The 26,312-nt window shown below is 38.8% G+C and overlaps 2 protein-coding genes across 7 annotated transcripts in view; one reads left to right on the top strand and one right to left on the bottom strand.

The window, feature by feature from the left end:
* The window catches only part of VEZT (vezatin, adherens junctions transmembrane protein), an 88,079-nt gene extending 69,017 nt beyond the window's left edge, over window positions 1–19,062 (top strand). For all 5 annotated transcript variants that reach the window (XM_078146648.1, XM_021006467.2, XM_021006468.2 and 2 more), the window contains 4 exons: window positions 199–392; window positions 7,353–7,453; window positions 8,526–8,733; window positions 13,089–19,062. In XM_078146648.1, the coding sequence (XP_078002774.1) occupies window positions 199–392; window positions 7,353–7,453; window positions 8,526–8,733; window positions 13,089–13,681 (1,096 nt within the window). In that variant the 3' untranslated portion in view covers window positions 13,682–19,062. The remainder of the gene's footprint in view (window positions 1–198; window positions 393–7,352; window positions 7,454–8,525; window positions 8,734–13,088) is intronic.
* Window positions 19,063–19,351: 289 nt separating this feature from the next.
* Window positions 19,352–26,312, bottom strand: part of LOC110221805 (uncharacterized protein C3orf20 homolog) — a 46,666-nt gene continuing 39,705 nt past the window's right edge. For both annotated transcript variants that reach the window (XM_021006476.2, XM_021006475.2), the window contains 2 exons: window positions 23,533–23,568; window positions 19,352–19,430 (listed from right to left, as the gene is read on the bottom strand). In XM_021006476.2, coding sequence (XP_020862135.1) covers window positions 19,370–19,430; window positions 23,533–23,568 — 97 coding nt within the window. In that variant the 3' untranslated portion in view covers window positions 19,352–19,369. The remainder of the gene's footprint in view (window positions 19,431–23,532; window positions 23,569–26,312) is intronic.

The following is a 26,312-nucleotide window of genomic DNA, read 5'->3' on the forward strand; positions in this document are numbered from 1 at the left end:
CCTGAGTTGCCAAGAGTCATGACCAGCCAACTGTGTCCATATATACTAACACGGGATTGTACTGCAACCATAATGACTGTCATATATAATGCCATGATGCTTAACCTTGTCAGTAGACTTTCTGAACGACCTTTACATGTTTGTAAACTCTTACAGCTGATATTTTCAGGCCTGTTTCTGCTTTCCTTTCTTGCCCAGGGTTATAATTCTTGAGGATGAACTTGAAAAGCTTGTTGGTACTAAGGAAGCAAATGCACTAGAATCCGAGGCCTATCAAGTCCTGGAGCAGAAGTTAAAGTTGCTCCAGCCTCGGGTTCAAGCTAGCAACAGCTGCTGGGAAGAGGCTCTTTCTCAAGTTGATAAACTGGTGCGAAGAAATTCAGATAAAAAAGGTACGTTTGAGAGGTTCCCCTGGCAAACACTTGATAGTCAGGCCTTCTTTATTTAATACCAGTTTCATTCCTCAGATAAGTAGTTAGCTTCCAGGATTCAGGTTGAAACTGACTTCAAAGATTTTCCTGGTTTTCCAGCATTGAATTTACTGTATGTATGTGATGGCATCCATGCAGATACAAAACTGACTAAAGAGTTTTACAGTGTGATAGGTTAAGGTGTAAGAGCCTCATTTAATGTTATGGAGCACTTACAACATACCAGCTATGATATAACCAAACAGAATATACAAGGATATGATCTTTGCCTTCTGCTTTACAAGTAGGCATTCAAAAATGACGAGGCCAATAGATCCATACCTTCTTTTGTAGATAGAGTGTGAATGTGCCTCTGTATATGTGTTTACATATACATGTGTAACCTGGGTATAGGACTGACACACTCTGGCAACATCGCCCTTGGACATGATGTCTAATGATGACACCTGGATCTCCTTTCTCCCCCTTTGGACTAGTCAGCTCACTCCAACATGCATTCATACTGTCAGGTCTCAGGAACTTTCCCAGAGTCAGGGATCAGCCATAGGCAAGACCACACTTCTGCAACTCATCGCTGATTATACTGAGGGTAATCTGTATTGGGGGAGAGGAGATATATGCCTACTACCTGCCACTGTGGCTCCTGAGTCCCCATCAGTGTGCTTAATACAAAGCAGCCACAATAACACCGTGATCTCTTAAGCATAAAACACTGAATAAAGAAGAAGGCAGAATCAATAATAATAACATACCATACACTAAAGCTAAGACAAAAGCAGGAACGATGAGATTTAACAGTGCATTCATAAACCTAGATCACACTCTTCCAGCAGTCGACATCATATCTGTGAAGGACGGTGGGTCCATTGTGCATAAGGAAACTCCTGTGCCTAGGGTTGCTCACAGCTCTGGCCTGCAAGCCTGGATGCTGGCTGTCCCTTTTGGTCTGTACCACCTGTTCCTCTTCTAAGGCTCTCCACTCCCCTGCTGCACAAAGCTCTTTCTCCTCCATTCATGGGTGATTGAAGCAGTGTGGAGCTGGTTTAGTAAAGCAGTAGCAGCAGCCCTGAGGCTGGGGGCTGCAACTTTCCCTGTCAGTTTCTTTGGGTAGGTGCTAAATTTAGGCTTTTTCAATTTCAAGCAGTTGCCTAACCCAGATCTGCTCTATGGGGCTCAAAGGAGTTTCTCCCTCAAGATAAAAAGGGAAGTAGAGGACAGTGCAGTCAAGTACCTGAAGGATTTCCCTTCTCTATGACTCTAGAGGTGGCTAAAGGTCAGTAAGTCTAGCCAGCAGCACGATTCTCTTCCAGCACCTACAGAACTCTCCTCCAGTGAGCTCTGAGTACCCACAGAGTCAGCCCAATTTCAGGCAGTCTCTCTGTGCTCGTCTTCTGATTCCCCTCTGACCTGTTTCTTTGAGGCAGCAGGAGATAATCTCTACCATCAGCCTCTCCAGGCAGCTACTGTATTTTCTCATTCGTCTAATCTCTAATTTCTCTTCTCTTCCCCCTTTTGAGTCTCTTAATAACTGCAAATCAGGGTCTCCTCAGCAGTATTCAGGATTAAAACTCAGGATTAAAAAATTCAAAGTGCATAGTTAAGTATAACAGAAGCAGTATGTAATTTCCCCATATTCCCAAACACTTATATGATTTATAGTTTCTGATCTCTAGCCCTTAAAACCCTGAAAAAAATTGCACATGAGTGAATGGATGAACAAGAATGCTTCACACCCGTCCCCCACTTGCACTTCTGACATGCTTATCAGACAGGTCCTCTCAGTGCATTTATCTGAGGATCCTTTTCTCTTCTATCTTCAGAACAGTCTCAAGCTGCTTTTCTGATGTGAATAATTTCTCTCTGACCCCTTCTGCAACTAATATGTCCACCTATGAAGGAGGCAGTCCATATTTCCATCTTTATCTGAGAGAGGTAGAAGGAATGTGTGTGTGTGTGTGTGTGTGTGTGTGTGTGTGTGTATGTATACACATCGTTAATACTTTAAGTGATCTGTGATTTCACTAACAGTTCTCCATTGACATCGATCATAACTTCTCAGTTCTTTAGTCTCGGTTGACAAAAAAAAATTCCTCACTCAGTGCCCAGCCTCTGGTGATAAGCTTCTCCAAACGTAGGAAGGAAGCAGAAAGTTCTCTTGACACACTTTTTTAGTGTCCTCAGATGTTTTTAGCTACCTCATGAGTCTGATGTAAAGGGCTCAGTAATTGGAGACAAGAGGCTTTATGAGTGAGGTTCTTCTTTGGATATAAGCTACCTTTGGCTATTTAAAATGGTGTTTAAGAAAGGAATTGTAGAAATGCCTTGTAGGAGTAGTCTAAATTATGGTATTTTGTAGGCTTATGATCTCTTTACCTCCCCTTAGTAAAAAGAAAAAGACTTGGAAAAGAGAAACATTATTTTAAAGGGGAAAAAAGAGCTTCAGACTCAGAATTCCTAGGCCACATCAGCCACATCTACTCAAATCTAATCCATAGATAGTGCCGTTTTCCATTTGTTTCTACCAGCTATTCAGAATTTTGTTTAAATAGAAAAGGAGCTAGGTTGGTTTGAGTACTAAGAGTGAGGTTCCCATAAAACATTAAAAAGGCCCAGATGAAGCCCACTAGCATTTGTCACGATTTCCTGTGAAGTGTTTACAAAAAGACCTGGACGAGAAGCCCACAAAGGAGAGGGCATTGAAGGGTTGCAATCTGCATCTGTGGAGGGAGTGGCCATGCAGACAAGCTCATGGACCCATTAACGGATTGAGGCCTCTCCTTTTAAATTTGACCACTTTCATCTTTTTTACATGTGATTGATTTGTGCTTACAAAGAGCTTTGTCTTCTAAGCAGTGCCAGTTAGGATGCCTCATCAAGATTCTCTCTTCTGTATTTGGTTAGCATGCGATTTTGAAGTCTGACTCATGTGACCCACGATGGTTCACATTTCTCAGTGGCTATTAGGACTAGTCAGGGTTTTATCATTCTTCTACTAATCATCAGTTTGTCTAAAGGTAATTCAGTGTCACTAGGTTTAATGTTTCACCAAACTGATTAAGCTTTTAGTCAGAAAAACTTTTATAAATTTGTCACAGGAAACTAGTATCTTGACATGTTTCAAGATTGCTGTTTTAGTTTATATCCAAAATATAATTAGTAAAGCATTTTTCCCCTAAGGCACAAGTTTGTCATTTGCTCAGAGCGTGCCTAAAAATTTTCACTGTTAGATATATTGATTTGCCCTAGTCTTAGAGCTTTTGATTACTTTTTGTAGAAGCCAGAATGCCTTTGGTGTATTAAGTTAATGCACCCATTCATCTATCAGCCCATGGCCAAAGATAACATTGGGAGCTTCACTTTTCCCTTTAGAAAAACCATTTTTATTAATTTTATTTCTTCCTGCCTCCAAGCCCGACATTGTATCCACTGTGCCACCTGGCTGCCCTTAAAAACTTACTGCTTGGTGAATTAAATAGATAATGTGGAGTGAAATATAGCCGTGAATTTCTAAGGCTAATCTGCATTTTCATCTTCATATCTTCAGTTACTCAGTGTCCACTTTGGTTTATTATGGCAAAAAGTATTGTTACCATGACATTGATTGCTAAATTGTTCAGTAATAGAAAATTATTTTTACCTGTGCTCTAACCTTTCGTTATCTTCAGTAATTTAGTGCATCTAATTTGATGCACCGTCATCTTTTCTTTCTCAAAATTTGACCCAGTGCCATTCCTAAGCAAAATTGTGAACATAGGGAATACCCATCCTGTGCCCTTCTGCCCTTCTCCCCTTCCTGCTCTCAAGTGGCCAGCTCCCCCGCATCTTGAGTTGAGGTTCCATTCTGTCACTTTCACATTTTGCCAGGCCGTGGTCCTCTCTCTCAAGGCTCGTCTTCTGCTTGTGTAATAATGGATACATGTATGTTCATGTTAACATTAGCATTTTGATCTGGGAAGAGGGGGGAAAGATGGGAAGAAAAAGATGTCATAATCTTTAAAAGTGACTTCTCTTGCAGGTAAGGACTGTTTGTTGTTTTTTTGGTCATAATCCCAGCACCTAGAACAATGTCGTACACATAGTAAGTGCTTATTAAATGTTCACTGAGTTTGTGATGGGATTTCTAGAACCTTTAGCAAGTTATTTAGGGGAGAGGTTTGGTAGTAGATGAGTGCTAAAGGACCCCTGAAATCATACAGCGGGAGAGAGACCCCATAATTATGGTGGGATACTGTCAGCCCTCAGAAATAATTTGTTACAAACAGATGTAATCCAAAATCTAGCATAATTTAAATACTGTGTGCCTATGCCAAGCTTTGATGTCCAGAAAATATATGTTTATTTGTTTGAGACAGTTCTTATTTTTGGCTTAGGTACCAGTACTACTGAGGTGAACAATAGAAAGGTGGTTTAATAAATGTGTTACAGCTTTTATAGAACATTTTTCCATATATTTTTATAGAACATTTATTCCATATATTTTTATAGAACATTTATTTACAATCTTATGTGTGCACATTTTTTCCCTAAGCTATAAACCTGGAATCCTAGCAGACATTTTTTTACACTCTCTTAAGACAATCCAGTGTTAGAATTTTGAAACAAATAGTATGTTCCAGTAGTCAGATTAGTTTTAATTAGTGTCTCATACATTTTGCTGCCTTCTGAATTGAAGACTTCGAAGTTTTGATTGTAATTCTTTTAGTGCATTCATGGTCAAACATGCTTGTTTCTCACATTTTCTCATTCCTTATAGCATTGAATAAAAACTTGCCACTCCTTACTTCCTACTTAATATGTTACCTTGCACACTTATTATGCTGATGGGTCTCCTACTTCAGTAAACATATTGTGTTTGTACTGCTAAAGTCACATTGAATCAACAAGTATCTCCTGAACACCCACTTTCTAAGAGGTATTCTCCTAGGAGCACAGATGGGTAAATAATGGCCCCTGCCCCCAAGAAGCTGCCATGCTGTATTTTACCACATCAAGTCAAAAAATTCAAATATTTTTATTCCTAAGATATTCTTGAATATTTAAAAATTATTACTAGAACAAATGGTAATGTTACTCAGTTATTTAGAGTAATGTCTGGTGCAGGGGACATTTTGTAGAGGACAGTGGTTTTACATTTTGCATCTAACTCAAAATCATAAGAAGAAGTTCTTTTTATTCTGGTAGGCTCCAGTCATTTTATGTGGATAGACAATTTATATTTAAAACTTTTTTCTGCCATATTTATAAGTTATACATTTTTTACATTGCAGTTTTTTCATTGCTTACTTTTTTTTTTTTGGTAATTTCTACAGAATTTATATGTAATTCAGCAGTGGAGCAAAGGTTTTACCCAGTATTGGAAATAACCTACTTGATCCATAATGAGTAACTCAAACATAAAGCATTAACAAATGGTTCGTCATTCTGTTACTAAGACAAAGTAATTTAGCACTGCCAAAAAGTATGACTGGAGTCCTTTGTTACCATTTTCTTTACCCCCACCTCTCTTATCTCAGAATGAGCTCATTTGGATGTTTTGGTCTGGATTTCCCTCAAAGGTGATTTGCCATCAAAATCTCCCCAGGGAGTGGCATTTCTCATTATCAAAAAGTTAAGTAGAATGAACTCCATTTTTGGTCACTGTCAAAACACATGGGAAAAAAAACCATTTTAAGAAGTGGTGGACTGACTAGTTAATGTTGGCAGAAGGAAATTAAGATTTGATCTGAGATATTAACATGTTGAACCATGTGTATCCTTAGGAGTCATCATTCCTTTGATCTTTGTTATATCTTTGTGTGTGTGTGTGTGTGTGTGTGTAAATCGGGGTTAAGTGACTTGCTCAGGGTCACACAGTAAGTGTCATGTGTCTGAGGTCGGATTTGAACTCAGGTCCTCCTGACTCCAAGGCCAGAGCTTTATCCACTGCACCACCTAGCTGCCCTGATCTTTGTTATATCTTTAAGAAAGTTCAAATGATCGTAGCTCAATCCATAAACATTGAAGGTGGAGCATAGAAAAGTAAACTTGAAACCAGATGAACCTCTTAACATTGCCTATTTCTTTGGGTCAGTTATTCTGCGCTCCAGGTAAACAAGATGATCTTGAATATTTCCTAATGCATCTTACCAAATCTGCTTCCTGACTCTTGTGAGAACACCGTAGACGGTTGAAATTTGTCACCTTTTCTATGAAATGCATATGTAATTACTGATGATATGTAGTAACAAACATTTTTGAAACTACCCTCTTATGAGGAGCTAGATCCTACATTAAGGATTAATTAAGCTAGTTTAGTCAGCGCAAGCATACCTCTTTGCTCTTTGGAAGGTATTAATCAGTAAAGCTTCTGAACACGCTATTCGCTCTCTGGATAAAGGATCAGATCTGCTCCAGCAGGTTGGCTATCTCTTTGGAGAGGATGGAAATAAGGGAGGGAAGGGAATATGCATTTAAAAAGCACTGACTATGTACCTGACACTGTGCTAAGCACTTTTCAGATATATTTACTTATGGGCCAGAATTGCACAAGAGGATTGCTGGTTTGCATTTAGTAGAGAGAGCGCTCCTGAAATCACCAGTCCATCACAATTATTGGAGAAAGGGAGCTTTGGCCTGTGGAAAGGGACATGAGGCAGAATCCTTTTTTCTAGTACTTTGGTCCAGTAGGAGTAAATATTTTAAAATGTTATGCCCATGATTATTCTAAACAGTGTTGAATGTTTGAGCTTGCAGGTACTCCAGCAAATGTGAAAGAGGGGAAAGCTCCCATACACATGCATACCATGTGGTTGACAGTTTCTGTAGCCTTGGTCTTTTTGAGAAGGTGAATTGTGATCTGTAGAATTGCCCCAAGACTTTTGTCATCAGCGGTACCCCAGATTCCAAATGACCTGTTTCTTTTCCTCATTTGCCCTTCTAAAGGCAAACCTGAAGTAGCATGCGAAGCCCCACACTGTGCCACGGTACCTTTGCCACGGCCTGCACTACATATTGAGGACAAGGACCCAATACCTGAAGAGCAGGTAAGAAACAAAGACCTCCGTGCTCATGAAGAGCCTGAATGGAGAAAGCCAGAGTCCATTTCTGCCCTGGCATAGCTGTTAAAACAGTGTCATTACCCCAGAGAGGCACTGGGATGTCCTGGGCAAATGCAGACTTTGGAGACAGGACCCCCTGGGCATAGCTCCTGTGTCTCACCAACGGGCTCAGTGGTCATGGCAGGGGTGCCGTAGCAACATGAGCCAGGCCCAGCTGCTCTGCTGGTGAGCTCCAGAAGTCCCACAGAGAGGCTGAGTTTACTGAAACAGTATAATTAACTGTTATGTTTTTGAAGTTAAGTCCTCAGTTCAACAGATCTTTCTTTTTGAAAGCCATTTTCAAAGAAGCCCTCAAAAATAATGGAACATTGTTAGATGAAGTTATATCTGTAGTTGCAGTTAATGTTAAGTGTGAAATAGATGATTTAATTTTTTTCATGAATGTAATTTGGCATTCACTTTTGTTTCCTCCTAATGCATCTCTAAAGCTTTGAAGATGAGTTAAGGGGAATAAGCTGGCAAGTTCCCAAAGGTAACCAGTACCCCACATGCTTTCCAGCTCTTGTACCACTTGGTGATTATACCTTTAGTTTGGGTGACCTTTAGCAAGCCTCTAGGTAGGCTGGCATCTAAGCTGAGGATTACAGCTAATGCGTTAAGGTCTCCCACAACTCTTTTTCTGTTTGGTCTTGGCCAGGGGCAGGGAACCTGCAGCCTCGCCACATGCGGCCTCTAAATCCCCAAGTGCAGCCCTCTGACTGAATCCGAACTTCACAGAATAAATCCCCTTCAGAAAAGGATACCAATAATAAAAGGCAAGACTCTTGCCTGTTAAGTCTATGATGCTGTCCTGCTAAATATTATCCTCTAAATTGTTCCTTAATGATCAGAACTGCAGAATAAGCCCTCATTTGTTGTGGGGGATGTATGCTTAGATAGCCGTCTTTTTAAAACACAAAATTGAAGTTAAGTGAGCCTAACGTGAGTACAAAAAAATGCTTACTTGAAGTATAAAAATTGTTTTCATGGTGTAAAGTGCATTTGTGTGTATTTGCAGGAATTGGAAGCTTATGTGGATGATACAGACATGGACAGTGATTTCAGAAGAGATGACTTTTATTATTTGTCTCAAGAAGACAGAGAGAGGCAGAAGCGGGAGCGGGAAGAATCTAAGAGAGTTTTACAGGAATTGAAATCAGTGTTAGGATTTAAAGCCTCAGAATCAGAGAGGCAGAAATGGAAGCAGCTTCTGTTTAGTGATCATGGTAAGCTTTCAATTTTAAAAGTTATTTAAGTTTGTCAAACATTTTTTCCTATGCCACCTTCTCTTTACTTAGCCATAGTCTCTTTAATGATACATGACTTTAGTTTGGTGATCTAACAGTAAGTATATACATAAGCACTATTATAATGACCAGCAAAAAAAAAAAGTAATTATATGGTAATAGATGTAATCCAAGTTGACGTGTTTTCACTAATTGCTCTCATTCTTAAGAACTGATTTTGCTGATGAATCAGGCATTGAATTGTAGATTTTTAAATGCTATAACTTAATTTTCAGGTATAGGCAGGAGTATGAGGTCTTGAATCCTACATAACTTCTGTGTGTTAAGGTAATTGTCTGTAGTATTAGATGCATGATCTTAATCCAGTTCACCATTGAAACTAAAAGAGTTGAGATCAGATCTCTGAAGTCACGTGTAATTAATGACAGCAGCCTGTAGTCAGAGGACTCCATTCATGCCACCCCCACACCCTCATTTGCAAGCTGGAGCTGCAAGAGAATTGACTTAACTATCATTTTTTCTTCCTCAACCAAAACTCTGAGGAAATTTATTCATATAATCTCATAGCAGATCAGAGTATCCTGTCTACAGCTGAGATTTTCCTGTGAATGTTTGGAGAGGCAAAAATGCTACTTCCCTGCCACTTTAGAATGTCTGGGGAGAGTATGAAAACTATCACCTTTTTACCTTTTTCTGAGCCATGGAGATTCCCCTTACTGAATGGAAAGTCCACTGAAGTCCCCCTCCTGAATTTTTTGCATCCACCAATTACACAAAACCTTGGGAGTCATCTGATTCTGGGATCCCCTAATCTTTTCCTCCTTCCTGCCTCCTTCATTTTCCATCTACAGTCACCAAAACCAATGAGTTTTCCCTCTGAAGTGCCTCTTGTATCATGGCTTCCTGTTCCTCCTCTCCCTGCCATAGACCAGGTCCTAGTTGACTTGTGCCTGTATTCCTCCTCAGCCCCACCAGATTTCCCTTCCTTAAATGGCCTGTTTACCATATCATGTCCCCACTCCAGAGTCTTCACTTCTTCCCTGGTTCTCCTCCATAATTCATAGCATCAGAAGCTGTAGAACTGGAAAGAAACCCCAGATCATCTGGCTGTCCTCTAACATAGATCCTCTCTGGCCACTAACCGACCAGAATTTCAGAATCCAAATCTAGTCACCTTTTTAATACAGATTGTCACCTTTGTAATTCAGTTGCTGTATTTGCCAAGCATCTAAGGCTAAAGCACTGTGCTAGGTGCTGCTGGAGATATGAGATGAGTAAGACCCGTTGTTCCTGCCTTCAGGGAAGGCACCTACACTCCATAGAGGGGATGAGACAAGTACACAGATGACTGCATCATGAGGCCGAAGGCCTAACATAGATGAGACACAAAGTGCTTATTATGTCTCCTGGTGGAAGGCTCCATAAATGAAATAACTTTTAAGATGGGCCTTCCGAGGGAAATAGGAACTCAGGGGCTAGAATTGAAAGTCTTGGGGGGCACTCTTCTTCCCTGGCCGTTCAGAGGGAAGACAGGAGCAAAAAGCCCAGCAGGGAGTCCATTTGGAGCACGTTTGGCGGGCAGTGAGTGGCCCAGTTTGGCAGAAGTGTGGGAGAGCCTCAGCAAAGAAGGCTGGATAGAGGTGGTAGGGCCATATTTGGGAATACTTTGTTGGTCTTGATGTTTTAGGTAGTGGGAAACCATTAAATATCTTTGAGCCTGAGAACAGCCTAGCAGAGCTATGATGACTCTGGCAGTGATACATGACTCTGACCAGAATCAGGAGACCCTGAAAGGAGGAAGTTTAATGAGACTAGAGTCATGATTCAGGTGCACAGTGAGGAGGCTTGAAGAAGGGGCTGGCTTTGGGACCAGTGAAGAAGAAACGGATCCAGAGAAGACGTTGCCAGGGAGCTGGAGGAATCAAAGATGCCTGATCACTTAATTCAGTGGACGTTGTCCAGCAAACCATCGAATATGTAGTGAGGTTCAGGCTGGAGCTAGAGATGTGGAATCATCTGTATTGGCGTGAGAATAGAAGCCATGAGAGAGTCTGGAGAGAGAAAATAAGAGCACTGAGCTTTGAACGTGTAGGAGCACCTACAGTTAGGGGTGAAGAAGAGCCTGCAGCAGGAAAGAAGCTTGAAGGGTTAGGAGAAGTACCAGAAATACTTATCATCACAGAGAAGAGGAGAATTTCACAAAGAAAGTTGGGCGGCAGTGATAGCGTAGAGCATGAAAGGGGAATGAAGTCTGTGAAAAGCTACTGGGTTGATCTAGCAGGGTTGATCTCATACTTTTTGGCCTTGGGATCCCTTTGTACTCTAAAAAATTTTTGAGGATGTCCCAAAGAGCTTTATCTATTAATATTGACTACATACAAAATTAAAATACCTCTATTAAAATTAATTATTAGAAAAATTAATTCAAGGCTTGGTAAAAAAGTAAATAGTTTTGATCCTGCAGAAACATCCAGGGGTCAGCAGACCACATATTGAGGACCACTGGGTTCGTCCGTAAGATGATGATTGGTGACTTTCAAGAAAGCAGATATATTCATTATAGAGGTGGGAGATGGAAGCCAGGTTTAAAGAATAAATGAATACAGCAGAAATGTTCTATGCTCCCTGTCTATCCTTTTTAAGAGATTTGACTGGGCAGAACGGTAATTTAAGAGGGTAGCTGGCAGGATTAGCAGGAGAGATTTTTTGGAGAAATAACTTGAACATTTAGTAAAGAAAAGATCCCACAGAGAGAGGTTAAGGATAGAGGAATGATTGGTGAAGTGAGGTCCTAGAGAGCTCTAGGGAAGATCACAGCTCAGGTGGGAAGGTTAGCCTTGGTCAGGAAGGAGGAAGAAGGGAGAGACTGAGGTGGAGAATGATACCGTCAGAGGTCTTTCATCTTCTGTGTAATCTAGAAAGGAAGGTCCTCTGAAGGTGAGCTATGGTTGTTCCCTGTCCCCACACCTTCCTTACCCCTCAAACTCATATGATGGAAAAAGTCACAATTAACAGCTCAGTAGCCTAACAAAATGGTCCAGTATTGAAATCACTCGTTCAGGTGCACCATGAAAACCTCTGTGAAGTCTAAAAATAGCTTAATACATCACCTTACATCAGCTTTTTCATGGGCATTTTGGAACTTTTTTTAGCTTGTACTAGCTTGCTGCCATAATAGTAAAAGACATAGCAATAAAATTGTCATTTTTAAGCATGTGCTGTTGATGTTTATTTGCATTGGAAGTATAACATTCTTTTGTTTAGCATATGGAAACAAAGAGTAATGGAAATAGAGAAAAAACCTGCTAGTACCATAAACTGCTTTCCCATGAAAAATTTCTGCGCATCTTCCAGAGTTATTTTCATCTCTGCTTACAGGGGTAAAGTCCGAATGGAATTAGAAAGGGAAATTCCAGCCGGGAGCCTGCTGTTGCCATTTTTGTCTATGTTGCTGCTACTCTAGTGAAACGACTGCAGCTTAGGGATGTTTTTTGGAAATGGACACTTGCTTTGCACACAAAAAAAAAAGTTAATAGACTCCAGTTCTTCAAGAAGCACATTGTTTTTGTCTTCAGCCATGCTCCATTAGATCGTATTGTACTAACCCCCTCCTGCTGGGAGGAGAGACTGCCTGGCAAGCTCCCTGTTGCGGGCAATGGGACCCACTACCTACTAACATCGAGAGGGGCTAAAAAAAACTCCATTTCCCTTGCAAGGACAACTTCTCCTGCCGTATGGATATCCATCATATCTATGCATTGTGCTGTGTACAGTGGCTGATCTTGATTGCAGATTTTGTTTCATTAATATTTCTGTTTTTCATTGGTTTAGAATGAGCAGGGTAGCATTTAGTGCTTTGTATAGACACGCTTTGTTTTCACCAAGGATTTGTTAGGTCACTCACTGGCTTATCTGTTTGCATCTTATCACGCTATGTTTTAATATACAAAGTATATGTTAATTTGAGAGATTAGTGTTTTCCAAATTATTGTATCAGGCTTACTTCTGATACATAATTAGGAAAAGCCATGCTATTTTTTTTAAGAAGAGAATATAGTTTCAGATATTTTCAGAATTGAGCAACATCGTATCTCTAATCTCTCTAAAATCCGAGTCATCTGCTTAATTCATTTCTTTTTCTATATGTTGCTTATAAAGGTTTCTGGCTTTATGATTTTCGCCATTTCACCAAATATTCCTGATTTTGCTTAACTTGGATTTTTTGTTAAGAGAAGTTTGTTATAATTCTGATTCAGATCTTGCATTTAGTATACCCAGTCCCTCAGTCATTAAGAGATTGCCTTAGTTATTTTTTCTTTTTTTTTTCTTTTAAGCTGTGATGAAACCCTTGTCTCCTGTAGAACCAATGGAATCCATAAATAATTCAGAATCATCTGTGAATTCAAATAAGGATAAGGATGGTCATAAAAGTGAAAGTGACCCTGAAGAGGGAAATAGTGAACTAAATCCTACCCCGAATGACAGTGAAATAAGTAGGACTGAGTACTTACGTGATGGTCCTTCGCACTGTCAGAATGAAGACAGTACTGTGAAGGAAAGCTTGCTGGCAGAGGCTGAAGAGAGAACATGTTACCAGTGTGAGAGTGAAGGCGGGTCTGAGCAGATCCCGGAGGGTGGCTTGGAGACTCTTCAGCCAGCACTCAGTGACTCTGTACAGACCTCCATCCGGGAGAGGCTGGCGCGCCTCCACCCAGCACCGGATTTCAGCATCACTGCTGGTCTTGCCGCACAAGTGGCTGCAAGATCTCTCACGTTTACCAACATGGAGGAACATACTTTTGAAGACAGTGAGACAGAGGAGGAAGATGAAGGAGAAGAACAGAGACCCCAGACGAGACAAGAAAATGTAAACAAGGTAGAAGAAAGTGAGAACAAAGAAACAAATGTAGAAAATGAAGGAACATAATTCTCAACACTTACGAAACACTGTCTTGGCTTCTTAGCTGGATAAAGAAGTTTAAAGTGTTCCATTAAAAGGGATGATGAATGTAAGGGGTTTACTTTATAAGGTTTCACAGAGAAGATCATAGTTGGAAAAACTGCTCTAAATTATTTACTCTTAAATGGCACACTGGGAGAGAGTTTCCATTTTCTTGCATATGTGAGAACATGCAAGGTCTCCCTAGAGGAAACTGCTATTTTATTATTATGACATTGACTGATACTATGGAAATGATTTCAAGATTTTGTCAATTTATCACTTATAATACAAAATGTGTATTTCCCATTTATGGCCTGAATTTGCTCTTGAAAAAGGTAATTGGAATCACATTGAAAAAAGATGAGTATTTGCTCTGATGCCTTCTTTACCACTTTACTACTACCTTTGCACTTAGTAACTGTAGTATATGTGTGTTCATGGCAAGTCATCTGTAATTTCTTTAGTTCATTACAATCCTAAAACAAGAGTATAGGTTTAAATAAAAATATTCAACTATCTATATAATTTATGTGTCCTAGGGTTTGGGGTTGGAAAGTAGTTCCAAGATAACTAGAGTGCCACCTTTGTGGTTTCCTGTGTTTCTTTATACGTGTGTATATTGATTAGAATTTCCAGGTGAGTTAATGACCATGTGTGGGGTTTTTGTAACATTTGGTTGAAAGACCTTTTGATTTTTCTCTTGGTTATCTGTCATTTCTATTGGCTATCAAAAGAACACACTCCATTTTTGTTCTTCCCTAGGTTTAAAGGTATGTTATGGTATAGTGTGGATTATCTTTGGGTTTCATAAAACCACAGATTGTGATTCTGGTATCTTAACTGTTTAAGTGAAGAAATCTTCTGTGCCAAGGTGATTGTTTTCAAAAGTTGGCATACTATTGTACATGGATGGTTGAGATCCTTTATACTTGCAGGAAGAGTAGATGTTTGTTGTGGCCAAAATTTGGGACCCATCAGGAAATTAATGTGAGTATGTGTTTGGGAGCCTGTTGTATTTTCTTAAAAATGTTTAATGAAATTTAAGAGAAAAAATGCGCTCTATGTATTGTGTCATCATGTCTTATATAAATTCTTTGCATTTCTCTTAGTTTTCACTGTTTGTCATTCTCTTTATTAGCAGCATTTGTTTCCTTGTGGTACAAGGTATTAGAAATATGTAACTTTAGGAAAAGCATCCTTAATATTATTGTCCCTGTTTCCTCTGATGTTTGTCTAGACATGGTTTTATTTTCAGTGTGGAATATTCTCAGAAAATTTAATCAAGAGTTTCAAACTTTCCTACTTGGCCCTTTTTATTCACTCTTAAAGATTTTCATGTTAAGATGTTATTTGTTGCAACCATGATATGGATCTTGGAAGGTTGATTTTCCTAAATTTTTTTTATTCTTCTGCACAGTTTCCAAGATTGATCTTTCATCTTTTGAAATAATTTCAATTACATGTGAATGTCATCTGCTATGATAGTTCTTGATTATGCTTCTCCGATTAGTATTAATACTGTTTCACTTTACCATATATCCCCTACATAGGCAATATAGATGAGAATGACAGAAATATTTTGGCTGGTTATCTCTGTTATTTGGTTCCCAGCCAGTCCATTAGCCACTACAGCTGCTAAAATTGTTGGGCAGGGACACTAGATCATCATCCGTTATCCAGTGATTATTTGCCTAGGTTGAGAGAGGGGGATAGAAGGAAGAAAACTTATACTTCTACCCATCCTGGCTTGGCCAGATGATTCCTCTGCTACAGAAGACATCCCAACAGTTTTTATAGACATGGCATTTCTTCAGTGTCCCTAAAACTAAAGATAAATCTTGGCCATGGAATGTGTCTGTACCAAACTGTAAATGAAACGGGCAAATGTTTAGATTATACAGTGACTCCATTAGAATCAGTGGCATCTTTGTCTTAATATAAATGATTCTTTTAATAAATTGGATTTTTCTCTAAAGGTACACATCCTAATTATTTGCAAACCTTTTTATCTGTCATGTAACTACTACATCCATCAAGAAGGATGGTAGCTTTTCTTCTAGTCTCATACAAAAGAAATCCCTTAAGACCAAAGGAGCATAGATTTACAGATGGAAAGGACTCTTCAAGCTCATCTAAACCAACCCTCTCATTTTGGTGCTGAGGACACTGGTGCCCACAGCGGTTATGTAATTTGCCTAAGATCACCCAGAAAGTAAGGGGCAGAGCCCGATTTAGAACCCAGCTCCCTGGACTCCAGAGCCACCACTTTTTCCATTCCATCACACAATCCATGGTTGTACTGTCAAAGAACATAAGATAGCATCTGTCCTCTTCCCTTTAATTTATGTGATTCTGATTGGAAAAATTATTTAGACAACTTGTTCTGCTCAATTTCAAAAACATTCTCGCCCACTAAATTTTCATTAGCTTTTCCACAATTAAAAAGTCGTTATAAAGAATGAATCTGCTGGATTCAAGAGGACTTGAGTTCAAATCCGGCCTCAGACACATAATACTGTGTGACCCTGGGCAAGTCACTTAACCCCATTGCCTAGCCCAAAAAAGAAAAAAAGAATGACTCTGGAGTCAGTGAACATGCTGTTTATTGCTCGTCCAGTTTTTATTTAAATTCCTACATGCCCATAGCTAGATTTTCTTAGACCCTGAGTTTATGATCTTATGTTCTTTGACTAGTCACTATTTCTTAAGTAGGAATTCTAGAATGAGATGTTACTAAACCTATGTGTTAATGATTACCTCTCTTACTGTTTCTATAAGAACTAAACATTGGACCTCAGTCTGATGTCTTCAGTGATAGGAAACAAAAAATTACTAATGAGTCTTTTAGGCACTTAAAAATTACATATTTGAGGTATTACCATAAAAGGATTTTTCTTGATGTCTCTACTATTTTCCAACATTGGGATAAATTCTTCCTGGTTAAACTCTCTTTCTCAAACTTGAGTTATGATAGTATATGGCGTCTAACTTCAACAGAATGTAATTATAGGAAATAGAACCTTTAAGACTGTGACTGACATCTAGCATGCAGAAGTTACAGATATAGACTAAAAGGACTGATTTTCAGAAACACACACATTATATGTGTGTATAGATATATTTACATATCTATACACACACAGGCCTCCAACATAAATCATAATGATTTCTTTGTATTTAAAACAATTAAAAGTAAATTATCTCTTAATGAAAAGGGAATTACATGAACTAGTCACAAAAATATAGCTTCTGAATCCAATTTCAGGCCACCTTTGTTGAAATAATTAAACTAAAACATTTAAAATCATCATTGCTGCAACTACAAAAACAAATAAGATGCATTAATTTGACATGCAGTCACATTTTTTTGAATCAGACAGAGACCTAATGCCATGAATGACAACCAAGAACTAGTCATAGAAAATCAGCTTGTTTTTCTAATTTACTTCTTTTGTAAGTATACACATAAATTCCATGCCAGATGAGATTTGTCTAAGTCAGTAGTGGCCCACAAAATAATTTCATCATTAAAATGAAGCCATGCCTCACAGGTTCTGTGGAAATTACATATGTTCTCTATGTCATAAGTGCAGTAATTCCTCGTTCATCCTTAATCATTGGAAAATGAAGTCATCCATGTTTAAGGAAAATTTTCAGATAATTGGCAGTTGACTTTTTAAGCATCAAATCTGTCATTTGAGCTATTTTTGATAACCCTTCATAAGATGTCCCCATCTTCTCAAACATCATTAAATCTTTATCTGATCCATCTCTTGGGGCATCAGTTACTGTAACGTGGTATGATTTGGGGTTGAAGGCTAACAAGGTAGGCCCTGTTGTTGCTCTGACACAAAAGGACCCATGTGCTTTCTGAGGACATGTGTCTACTTCTTGGAGTTATTGATGTCTCCTGACCTGCTCTCAGCTCTCCCTTCCTGGGGCTTGTCACATGGTTGGTGCTTGCTTCTAGCAGGGTCCACCCACACGCCATCTTTGTATGCTGCTTTTGCTCTTCTCTAGAACCAGAAGCCACGTAACTGACCTTGTTGGGTTTGTGTATGAAACAAAAATTAAATTTGCTATACATGAGTCCTACTGAATAGAGAATGTGAGCTTACATACATTGATTTTGGCCTTCCTGCCATCTGCTTTGTGTATTCCAGCCCTTTGCTAACTTTCTCATTCTTTCTTGGGATCCAGGCAGGTGAGATTTCTGGATAAGGGAGATGGTTAGGGACGAAGCGTATGATTTCATTGGCATAGGGAACTCCTGAGTCAGGAAATTCCCTCCACCAATGCAGGAGGGCACCCTCTCATGATGTTACAGACCTGCCTAGAGCACAGAGACAATGTGTGCTAGAGGCTCAGAGGCTCTCTTACTATCCCTGCTTTTGGACAAGCGACTTGTGAAGGAAGGAGTTCTGTAAACTTCCAAGCCAATGTAAAAACAAGGTTCTAGAACTCAGAACCTTTAAAAATAAATTCTTAACTAGCAGCTTTCCAACATTTCCTTATATAATATGTGTACATAGAACTGTGTATTTTAGAAACACATCCAAATACATTTCATTCTTGTCAGACGTTTTGTTCTTAGCGAGGCAGACCCACAAACTTCTCCTCTAACTGTGTAAGTCATTCTATCTCTACTTAGTGTCCGCAGACAGACGATCCATTTGGAAAAATAAATGCGAGCATTATACAGCGAATTACGTGTCTAATGGGAACCCTAAAATAATGAGTCGTTCTAGGCAGCCAGATATTCACTATAGCTGAGGGTTTGCCTTAATCGCAGATTTTTTTTAACCATCTTAGATGGAAATTTTTTCTAAGATATATTACATACTTCCCTACCTACTCATATATAGCTGAATATCAGTATTTGATATTTGTATAGTCCTTTAACGTTTTCAGAGCACTTTGCATTTATTACCTCTTTCAAGCTTCACAGCTCTCTGAAGTAGGTGCTACAGTTAGTTATTATCCCCATTTTAGAGATGAGGAAACTGAGGGTAAATGACCTTCCCAGCCAGAGTCTCACAGCTACTGTTGGAATTGAACACAAGTCCCTAACTCAAGTCCAACCCCCTCCTATCCCACATTGCCTCTCTGATTATATATCTCAATTATTGTACTGTTTACCTTGGGGCCCATTAAAGTAGATAGGACTGTTTGATGACCCTACATTAAATGACCTCACTCTGCTGGGTTTTGTTTAAGTTTTGTGTCCACTGATGCCAAAATGTTGATTTCTTTTCTTGTGAATGTCAGTATTCCATTCTTTAATTGTCCTCTTCTCCCTTCAGTTTTAATGTGATAACCAAGTTCAGTGGAGTTGGGTATAAAATAAAAATAAAAAGGTCATGTGACTACGGCCCCCTTCTTGGAGTAAAGTTCACGAATGAGTTTTTGTGACATTTATTTTGTCTGCCCAGGTTGGGTGGTTGTTTTTTTTTAACTGTGGATCTTGGCTTTTCCAGGTTGTCAGATATTTGAGTTTCTTATAGGTGAAATCATATTGTACAGAAAAAGTATATTGTGTTTCCTTCCAATGTGTTTTGATTTCTGTTGGGAGGATCTCTTTGCTGTGATTAAAACCTAGACCATTCAGACATGTATACTGGAACTGACAGTTTAACCCACAGCATTTTCACTCTGAAGCAGACACCAGATTCTTCAGAGAGGAGGCTTGGATGTCCCAGTTACTCCTCTAGCAAACTGTGCAGTGTATCTGGGCCTTTAAAACAAGAGATAAGAAGTTATTGGATGGAGGAGTCTTTAACCTGGGGTCTGTGAAATTTTTTTTTAATATTTGATCATTTCATTTCAATACAGTTGGCTTCCTTTGCAATTGTGTGTGTGTGTGTGTGTGTGTGTGTGTGTGTGTGTGTGTGTGTGTTTGAAACAAACAATACTCTGAGAAGGGGATCTGTAGGTTTTACCAGCCTTCCAAAAGGGTTGCAAAAAAGGTTAAGAAGCCCTTCTCTTAACACACACTGGACTCTGTAAGCCTAATCAAGTCACCTAACTTTTCATTGCTTTAGGCTACTCTTATATATGTCATGGATATCTTTGGCAGACTGGTAAGGCCTATGGACCCCTCGTAACAAAACAAAAAAATTAAGTTCACAATTAAGTTGTGTCCAACTCTTCGTGACCCAGTAGACCATACTGTCCGTAGAGTTTTCTTGGCAGAGATACTAGAGTAGTTTGCCATTTCCTTCTCCAGTGGATTTAGGTAAACAGAGGTTAAGTGACTTGCCCAGGGTCACACAGCTAGTAAGTGTCTGCGGCTGGATTTGAACTCAAGTCTTCCTGACTCCAAGCCCAGTGCTCTATCCACTGAGCCACCTAGCTTCCTCTAATTTAATCTAGAGATTAGTGAAAACAAAAATGTGGGTTTTTCTCCTTCAAGTTCACAAACCCCTTGAAATCTTATCCACATACCTCTGAACTCCAGGTTCTGATACTGTGAATTTCAGAGAAGATGCTGAACTGTATTAGGAGAGGGGGTTTCCTTACCTGGGAGCTCCCTATACAAGTGAAATCACAAGTCCAGTCCTTATCCTATAGATAATCATGAATTTTTTAGAAGGGTAACTTTATCACTTAAAAAATTAATTAAAATTAATTGTAATAAATTGTAATAAAATTACATTTATAAAAGCTCAATGAATTTTTCTGTTACAAAGCTGATTATCAACATTTGTTTTATTTTTTCCTACATTAATTCTCCTTCTTACAAAATTTTATTTCATTCAGATTTAATCTGTCAGATTATCAAAGTTGGTGTTATTTTCTTTGAGAAAAATGAACGTTTGGCAAATTTGATTTTGTGCATAGTTTAAATATAACTCGTACCCCTGGTGTGTAAAAGCCCCCAAGCATTGGAGTTTTGTAAATTCATATCTGTATCTCAGTAACTATTTGCTAATTCAGCCTTCTGCCCCATCCCCATCTCCATGTACTCCGTGTCTTTAAAGACTTTGCAGAAGTCATCTGGCTGCAGTCTCATTACTCAGAATCACACCTAATACAGATAAGTCAGTTACCTGTGGGGCAGCCATGGCATGGATAGGAGTGGGGGCAAGGAGAAAGTCAGTCACTTCATCTACATCTAAAGATCTTGAAAAGGGATTCAAAATAAAACACAATGACTAAAGCATCTCCTGTCTTTGCTAACAATCCAACAGGGAAACCAAGTCTAGAGTTTGAGTCCTTCAAAGTAATTGATCAGGGAAATGGCCCAAAATCTGTCTCCATTTCCACCCTCATGGCGGGAAAAAGTTGCCCAGTTCAGTGCAGTCGCTGCCATGGCAGGTGGAAAAAGAAACGTAACTGCCCAGCCTGGAAAATCCTGCCTGAGAGGATGATAGAAGAGGCAGAGGGGAGAAAACACTTCCAGGATCCACACAGGTAACCCGGAAGGCAGATGGCCTTTATAAAGAGAACTGGAAGTTGACTGTGCAGAAAAGGGAAATTCAGGATCCTGACATACAGTTATAACTGAAATGACCAGTTTCGAGCTTGACTTTGTCATAGTTACGTAATTTTAATGTGTTAGCCAGTGAGCAGCCAGAGTCGGTATATTTAGTCCACACATAACAAAACTGCCCAGCCCACATGTATTAAATGATTGTTCGACTACACTTTGTGCAGTTCCTGGCAGACAGTTGATGCTTTTTAAATGTTTCTCAGCCGGCTGACCATAGCCTAATCAAAATCATGTCCATCTTTGAAAATGAAGTTGTTTCATTCAGTTCTGGTTTTGGTTTGGGGGATTTTTTTGTTGTATTTTCCAAATTGATTGTATTGGTTTGCTGATCTTCAACACAGAACGTAGTCTGAAAATACACATTTCCCTTCTTACTTGAACTCTGGAGAATGAGTGCTGATAGAGGTAAGGAGATCTTTGTAATCATGGTGCCTTTGACTTTTGCAGTGTATTTTATTCTGACTGGCATGTGTCCATCTGGAAATTATTTGAACTACAGAATGACATCATGATAATTTTTATGCTTTCTGCAGAATGGCATTCTTCCTTGCCAATAAAATTCTTAAAAGAGTTCAGCTCATTTTAAAATAAGATTCTTATTCTTTTCAATCTTATGGAGAAACCTGAGTGGCCTCTTGAACACCAGCCCTTAGTACCTGTTCAAGTGTGAGAGAGGTGTCTGCTCTAAAACAATGTGATTTTTCTATCCCCTAGAGGCTGGTCTGGGAATGTCCTTAAGGACTTGGGTGTAAAATAGGATGTTTGAAATATGGTCCAGGTCCCATCTTTAGAACCAACCCAGATTCCCAGATAAGTCTTGGAACAATCCTCGAGATGAAAAATGAATTATGGGCTGGCTTAATCACCTAGGTTTGCCAGGGTTCTAATCTGTATACCTAAATCTCTTGGCCAGAACTAATTCACCTTCTGGGATGAAGGTAACAGGAATGATGGGAAATGACAATCCAATTCATAGCATTCACCTCACTGAATAGCAGGCTTTTATCCATAAGCAGATAGATTCTTAGGATGGTCAGCATCACATCTTTATAGCTGAGGCAGTTTGTAATAATAGCAAATATTTATGTAGTGTTTTGAGGTTTCTAAAGCACTTTACAAATATTATCCAACCACCTTGGTTCTATCATCATCCCCATTTTATAGATGAAGAAACTTTTAGATTTGGCCTAGAATACTATAGCTAGTAAGCCTAGATGCTAGATTTGAACCCAGATGTTCCTGACTTCCAGGTCCAGCACCCTAACTAACCATTGTGCCTCGAGTCAAAATAATTAGTGAACTTCAGTGATTCAAGACTTTCTGTCAAACAGTATCCTAGCTCAATTATAAAGCATAAAGCTTGGATGCTGTCTCTGAATGTTATTTAGTCTTTTCCCCTATTCCAAGAGCTAATTTATTTTAAACCTCTTGGATCCGCAGGATTCTTAACGCCTTCTCTAACCCATAGTTGAGTTGAACGTGTTGCCTCAAGACTATTTGTAGCATTTCATCTTTGTCCATATTTATAGAATATTAATTTTAGAATCTACCATGATGGGTAAAGGCAAACTTCCTCCCAAAAGTATCCTAGGTTGACAAGGTTAGAAATGAATCTCTGACTCAAATGGCCACTGTCCTCACATTTTAGTTCAACATTTTATGGAATAAAGAAAACATAAGCACATAACTTATATTTTCTTCCTTTGCTGTTTTTTTTTTAATCATCATTATGATCTGGTATAGTTTATTGTTACTGATTAATTATGTCATCTCCTGCGTCAATCCTTTCTTGGTGATGACAGTCCTATAGTCCCGTGTGTGTTTATTAATTGGTTCTGAGTCACACAAATAAAAATTATCTTTGATAGTGATTTCCACTCAGTGTGGTTAGACTATGTTCTGGTAATTGAATCAGGACCAATCAGAGCATATGAAATGAATGGCACTTAGGTTCATAAGAATTACCTGAAGTTCATGAGCGATATCAAATAATGCATTAGCTTGAGTTGTTGGGTGGTTTGATCCCCTCAGGTTGTTAGCAGCCCGTCACTTCTCTGTTTCAGTAGCAACGAAGCTATTGCTTACTGAGCTTCCCAGTTTGTCTTTTCTTTATTGTTTTTCTTCAATACTTAAGGGTCAAATCTTAAAGCATCGTGATTTCATGGATGTGGGTAGAGTCTCCCCCCGTGTAGATCTTGTCTTCATAGATGGTTGCTCTAGGTGAAAAACTTCATCACCTGGGAAACCACCCTTCTGATAATAATCTCAATATAGCAAAGTTGAAGTTTTCTCATCATATACAAATTCAGTTGTATAGTTATTAAGATAATATAGACTACCTTACCAGTGTCCCTTAACAGTCCAGTTTGGATTTTGATTCCTGTTGAAAACAAAAAGGTTAGTCATTTGAAAGATGTTTCTTATTATCCTCTGAGTTATTCTAACTTATGTCTCAGTAACCACCTAATTCTTTTTTTTTTTTAAATCTCTGATGATACATGACATTTTCCTATTTCGCTTGGGATCAAATATGTGGGTACTGTTGAGGAACATCCCTTGGTGCTGGCCTGATCCACATCGTTTTGCAATGACTATTAACATATAATTTCATTAATTTAAGCAAACCTCACAAAAAGTCACGAAAACCTTCCGCCATGTTCATTGACCAACCGCCCATTTATTATTTTCAAGATTTTAATTTTGATTTTTTGTTGTTGTTGCTATTGACAAAAACCAACATGAACAGTTTCATATATGAAGAATAGAAAAAGAGGACTACATATAAAACTTAAAATCTGTGTGGTAACTAGTTTTTTTAAGTATATGATAAATTCAACATAATAGCTCCAAAACTATCCTGTTTCACCCTCTGAACTTTCCTTCTGTTCTTTCCTGTGCATTTTTAAAGAATTTTTAGTGGTGTTCTTTTCTTCTTTTTTTTTTCTTTCAGTATCATTATCATTTCCCCTCCCCCCCAAAGAAAAGTCCTTCATTGTATTGTAACAAATACGCTTAGTAATTCAAAAGAAATCTATACATTGGTCATGTCTGAAAATGTCACTTACTCTACATCGCTAGACTCTACCATCCTTCAGTCAGAACATGGAAAGCGTATTTCATTGCTCTTCTGGAACCGATGCATTGATAAGAGTTACTTTCTTTAAGATGGGATCATTGTACCGGTTCTCTGTGTTCAGCTTACTTCCCTCTATATCAGTTCATACAAGTCTTCCCAGGTTTCTCTGATTCTGTCCCTTTTTCAAAATTTTTACAGCCAAATAATATTTTGTTACATTCATATACCTTAATTTGGTCAAACATTCCCCAATGGACAGGTACCCCCTCTGTTCCTAGTTCTGTGCTATGATAAAAATGCTGCTATGAATAGTTTTACACATTAAGTCCTTTCACTCTTTTTCTTTTACCTCTTCGGATCATAGCCCTGTTAGTGCTATTACTGGATCAAAGTGTATGTACACTTTAGTCATTAACTCTTTGGTTCTTTATGGAACTTTAGCTGCATATTGCTTTCCAGAATGACTCTGCCTTTCACATCTCCACCAACAGTGCATTAGTAGTGTGCCTCTCTTTCATAGCCTCTCCAACATTTATCATTTTCTTTTTTTTAATCAGTCTTATCTGAATGAGGTGGGACCTCAGAATTGTTTCAATTTGCAGTTCTCTTATTAATGATTTGTAGTGTTTTTTCATATGGCTGTTCATAACTTATTTTTCTTTTGAGAACTGCCTGGTTATATCCTTTGATGATTTATCTACTGGGGAATGGTCCTTGTTCTTATATATTGGAATCAGTTTGTGTATATCCTGGATATCACAGTAATGATAATATCTAGTATTTACACAGCATTTTAAGGTTTGAAAAGTGCTTTACAAATATCATTTCATTTGATCCTCACGGTCACAGCAGGTAAGGGCTGTTATTGTCTACATTTTTACAGATGAAGTTGAGTGATTTGTCCAGGTTCACACAGCTTGTAAGAGTCTGAGGCAGGATTTGAATTCAGATCTTGATTCCAGGTCCAGCACTCTATACATTTTACTACCTAGCTATCCCAAATAAAGATATGAGACCTTTATCAGAGAAACTTGTTGCAAAGATATCTCCCCAGTTAACTCCAACCACCCATTTATAACATTGTTCCTATGGAACTAAATACCTTGTAGGTCATTTTGCCTAACGTCAAATTTTCTGCAGAACTAATTAATGGCAGCCAGGGCATACTTCTATACATTTATTTCTATTTTGCAAAAAGAAAAGGCAAAGACCGAATGCTTATCCAACTTTATAGCTTTGTTATTTCATTTTACTTCTAAATATCATGCTATCTGAATGCAATCTCATATGCTGTGTGATGTTAGCTCGCTAATCCATGCACATTTAAGTCATGAAGAGCTTAATTTGTTTGCTTAACCTAAAGTGAATGAGATTATATTGTGTTTATGTACAGTATATGTATCCTGACTCAGTTCCTGTCGGAGCCTCTGCTTTTCTTCTCTGGCACTGCTAATTATGAACATGGAATAGCCTGTGGTGGTGGTGGTGCATGCTTGTAATCCCTTGTACTAGAACAGGCCGCGGCTGGTGGATCTCGAGTGTGAGATTCCAAAGTGAAGTCGGGCTGACGTTAATCAAGTGTCTACACTAAGGCTGGCACCAGTATGGTTGGCCCCTGGAAGCGGAAAGCTACCAGGCTGCCTAAGGAGGGTTCAACCGGCCCGGGGTTGGAAGATGGAGCAGGTTTACATCTTCCGTACCCCTCAGAATTGAAGATCTTTGTGCCTGTGAGGTGACCACTCCCCATCTAACTTGGGAAGGATAGGAAGATCCAATCTAAAAAGGGGGGGGGAGAATATATGGAAATATGTGCTGACTTAGGGAGTTAAAGGTTGTTTACATAGTAAGTTCTTGGAGTTTTCACTTCAAAGACTAATTTGGGTGCTGAATTGTTTGACTGTTCTTTATAAATATCATTTGAGAATGTTCTTTCAGAGATTATTTATAACTTTTTGATCACTAAGTGTTTTCTATGTAAAAACTATACCATTCCTATCCTCATTGAGAATGTGTATCTTTGAAATTTAAAATTTTCTTTTAAAAAAAAC

Source organism: Phascolarctos cinereus, unplaced genomic scaffold (genome assembly GCF_003287225.1).
Source record: "Phascolarctos cinereus isolate Bilbo 61053 unplaced genomic scaffold, phaCin_HiC Scaffold_1;HRSCAF=81, whole genome shotgun sequence".
Classification (NCBI taxonomy): domain Eukaryota; kingdom Metazoa; phylum Chordata; class Mammalia; order Diprotodontia; family Phascolarctidae; genus Phascolarctos; species Phascolarctos cinereus.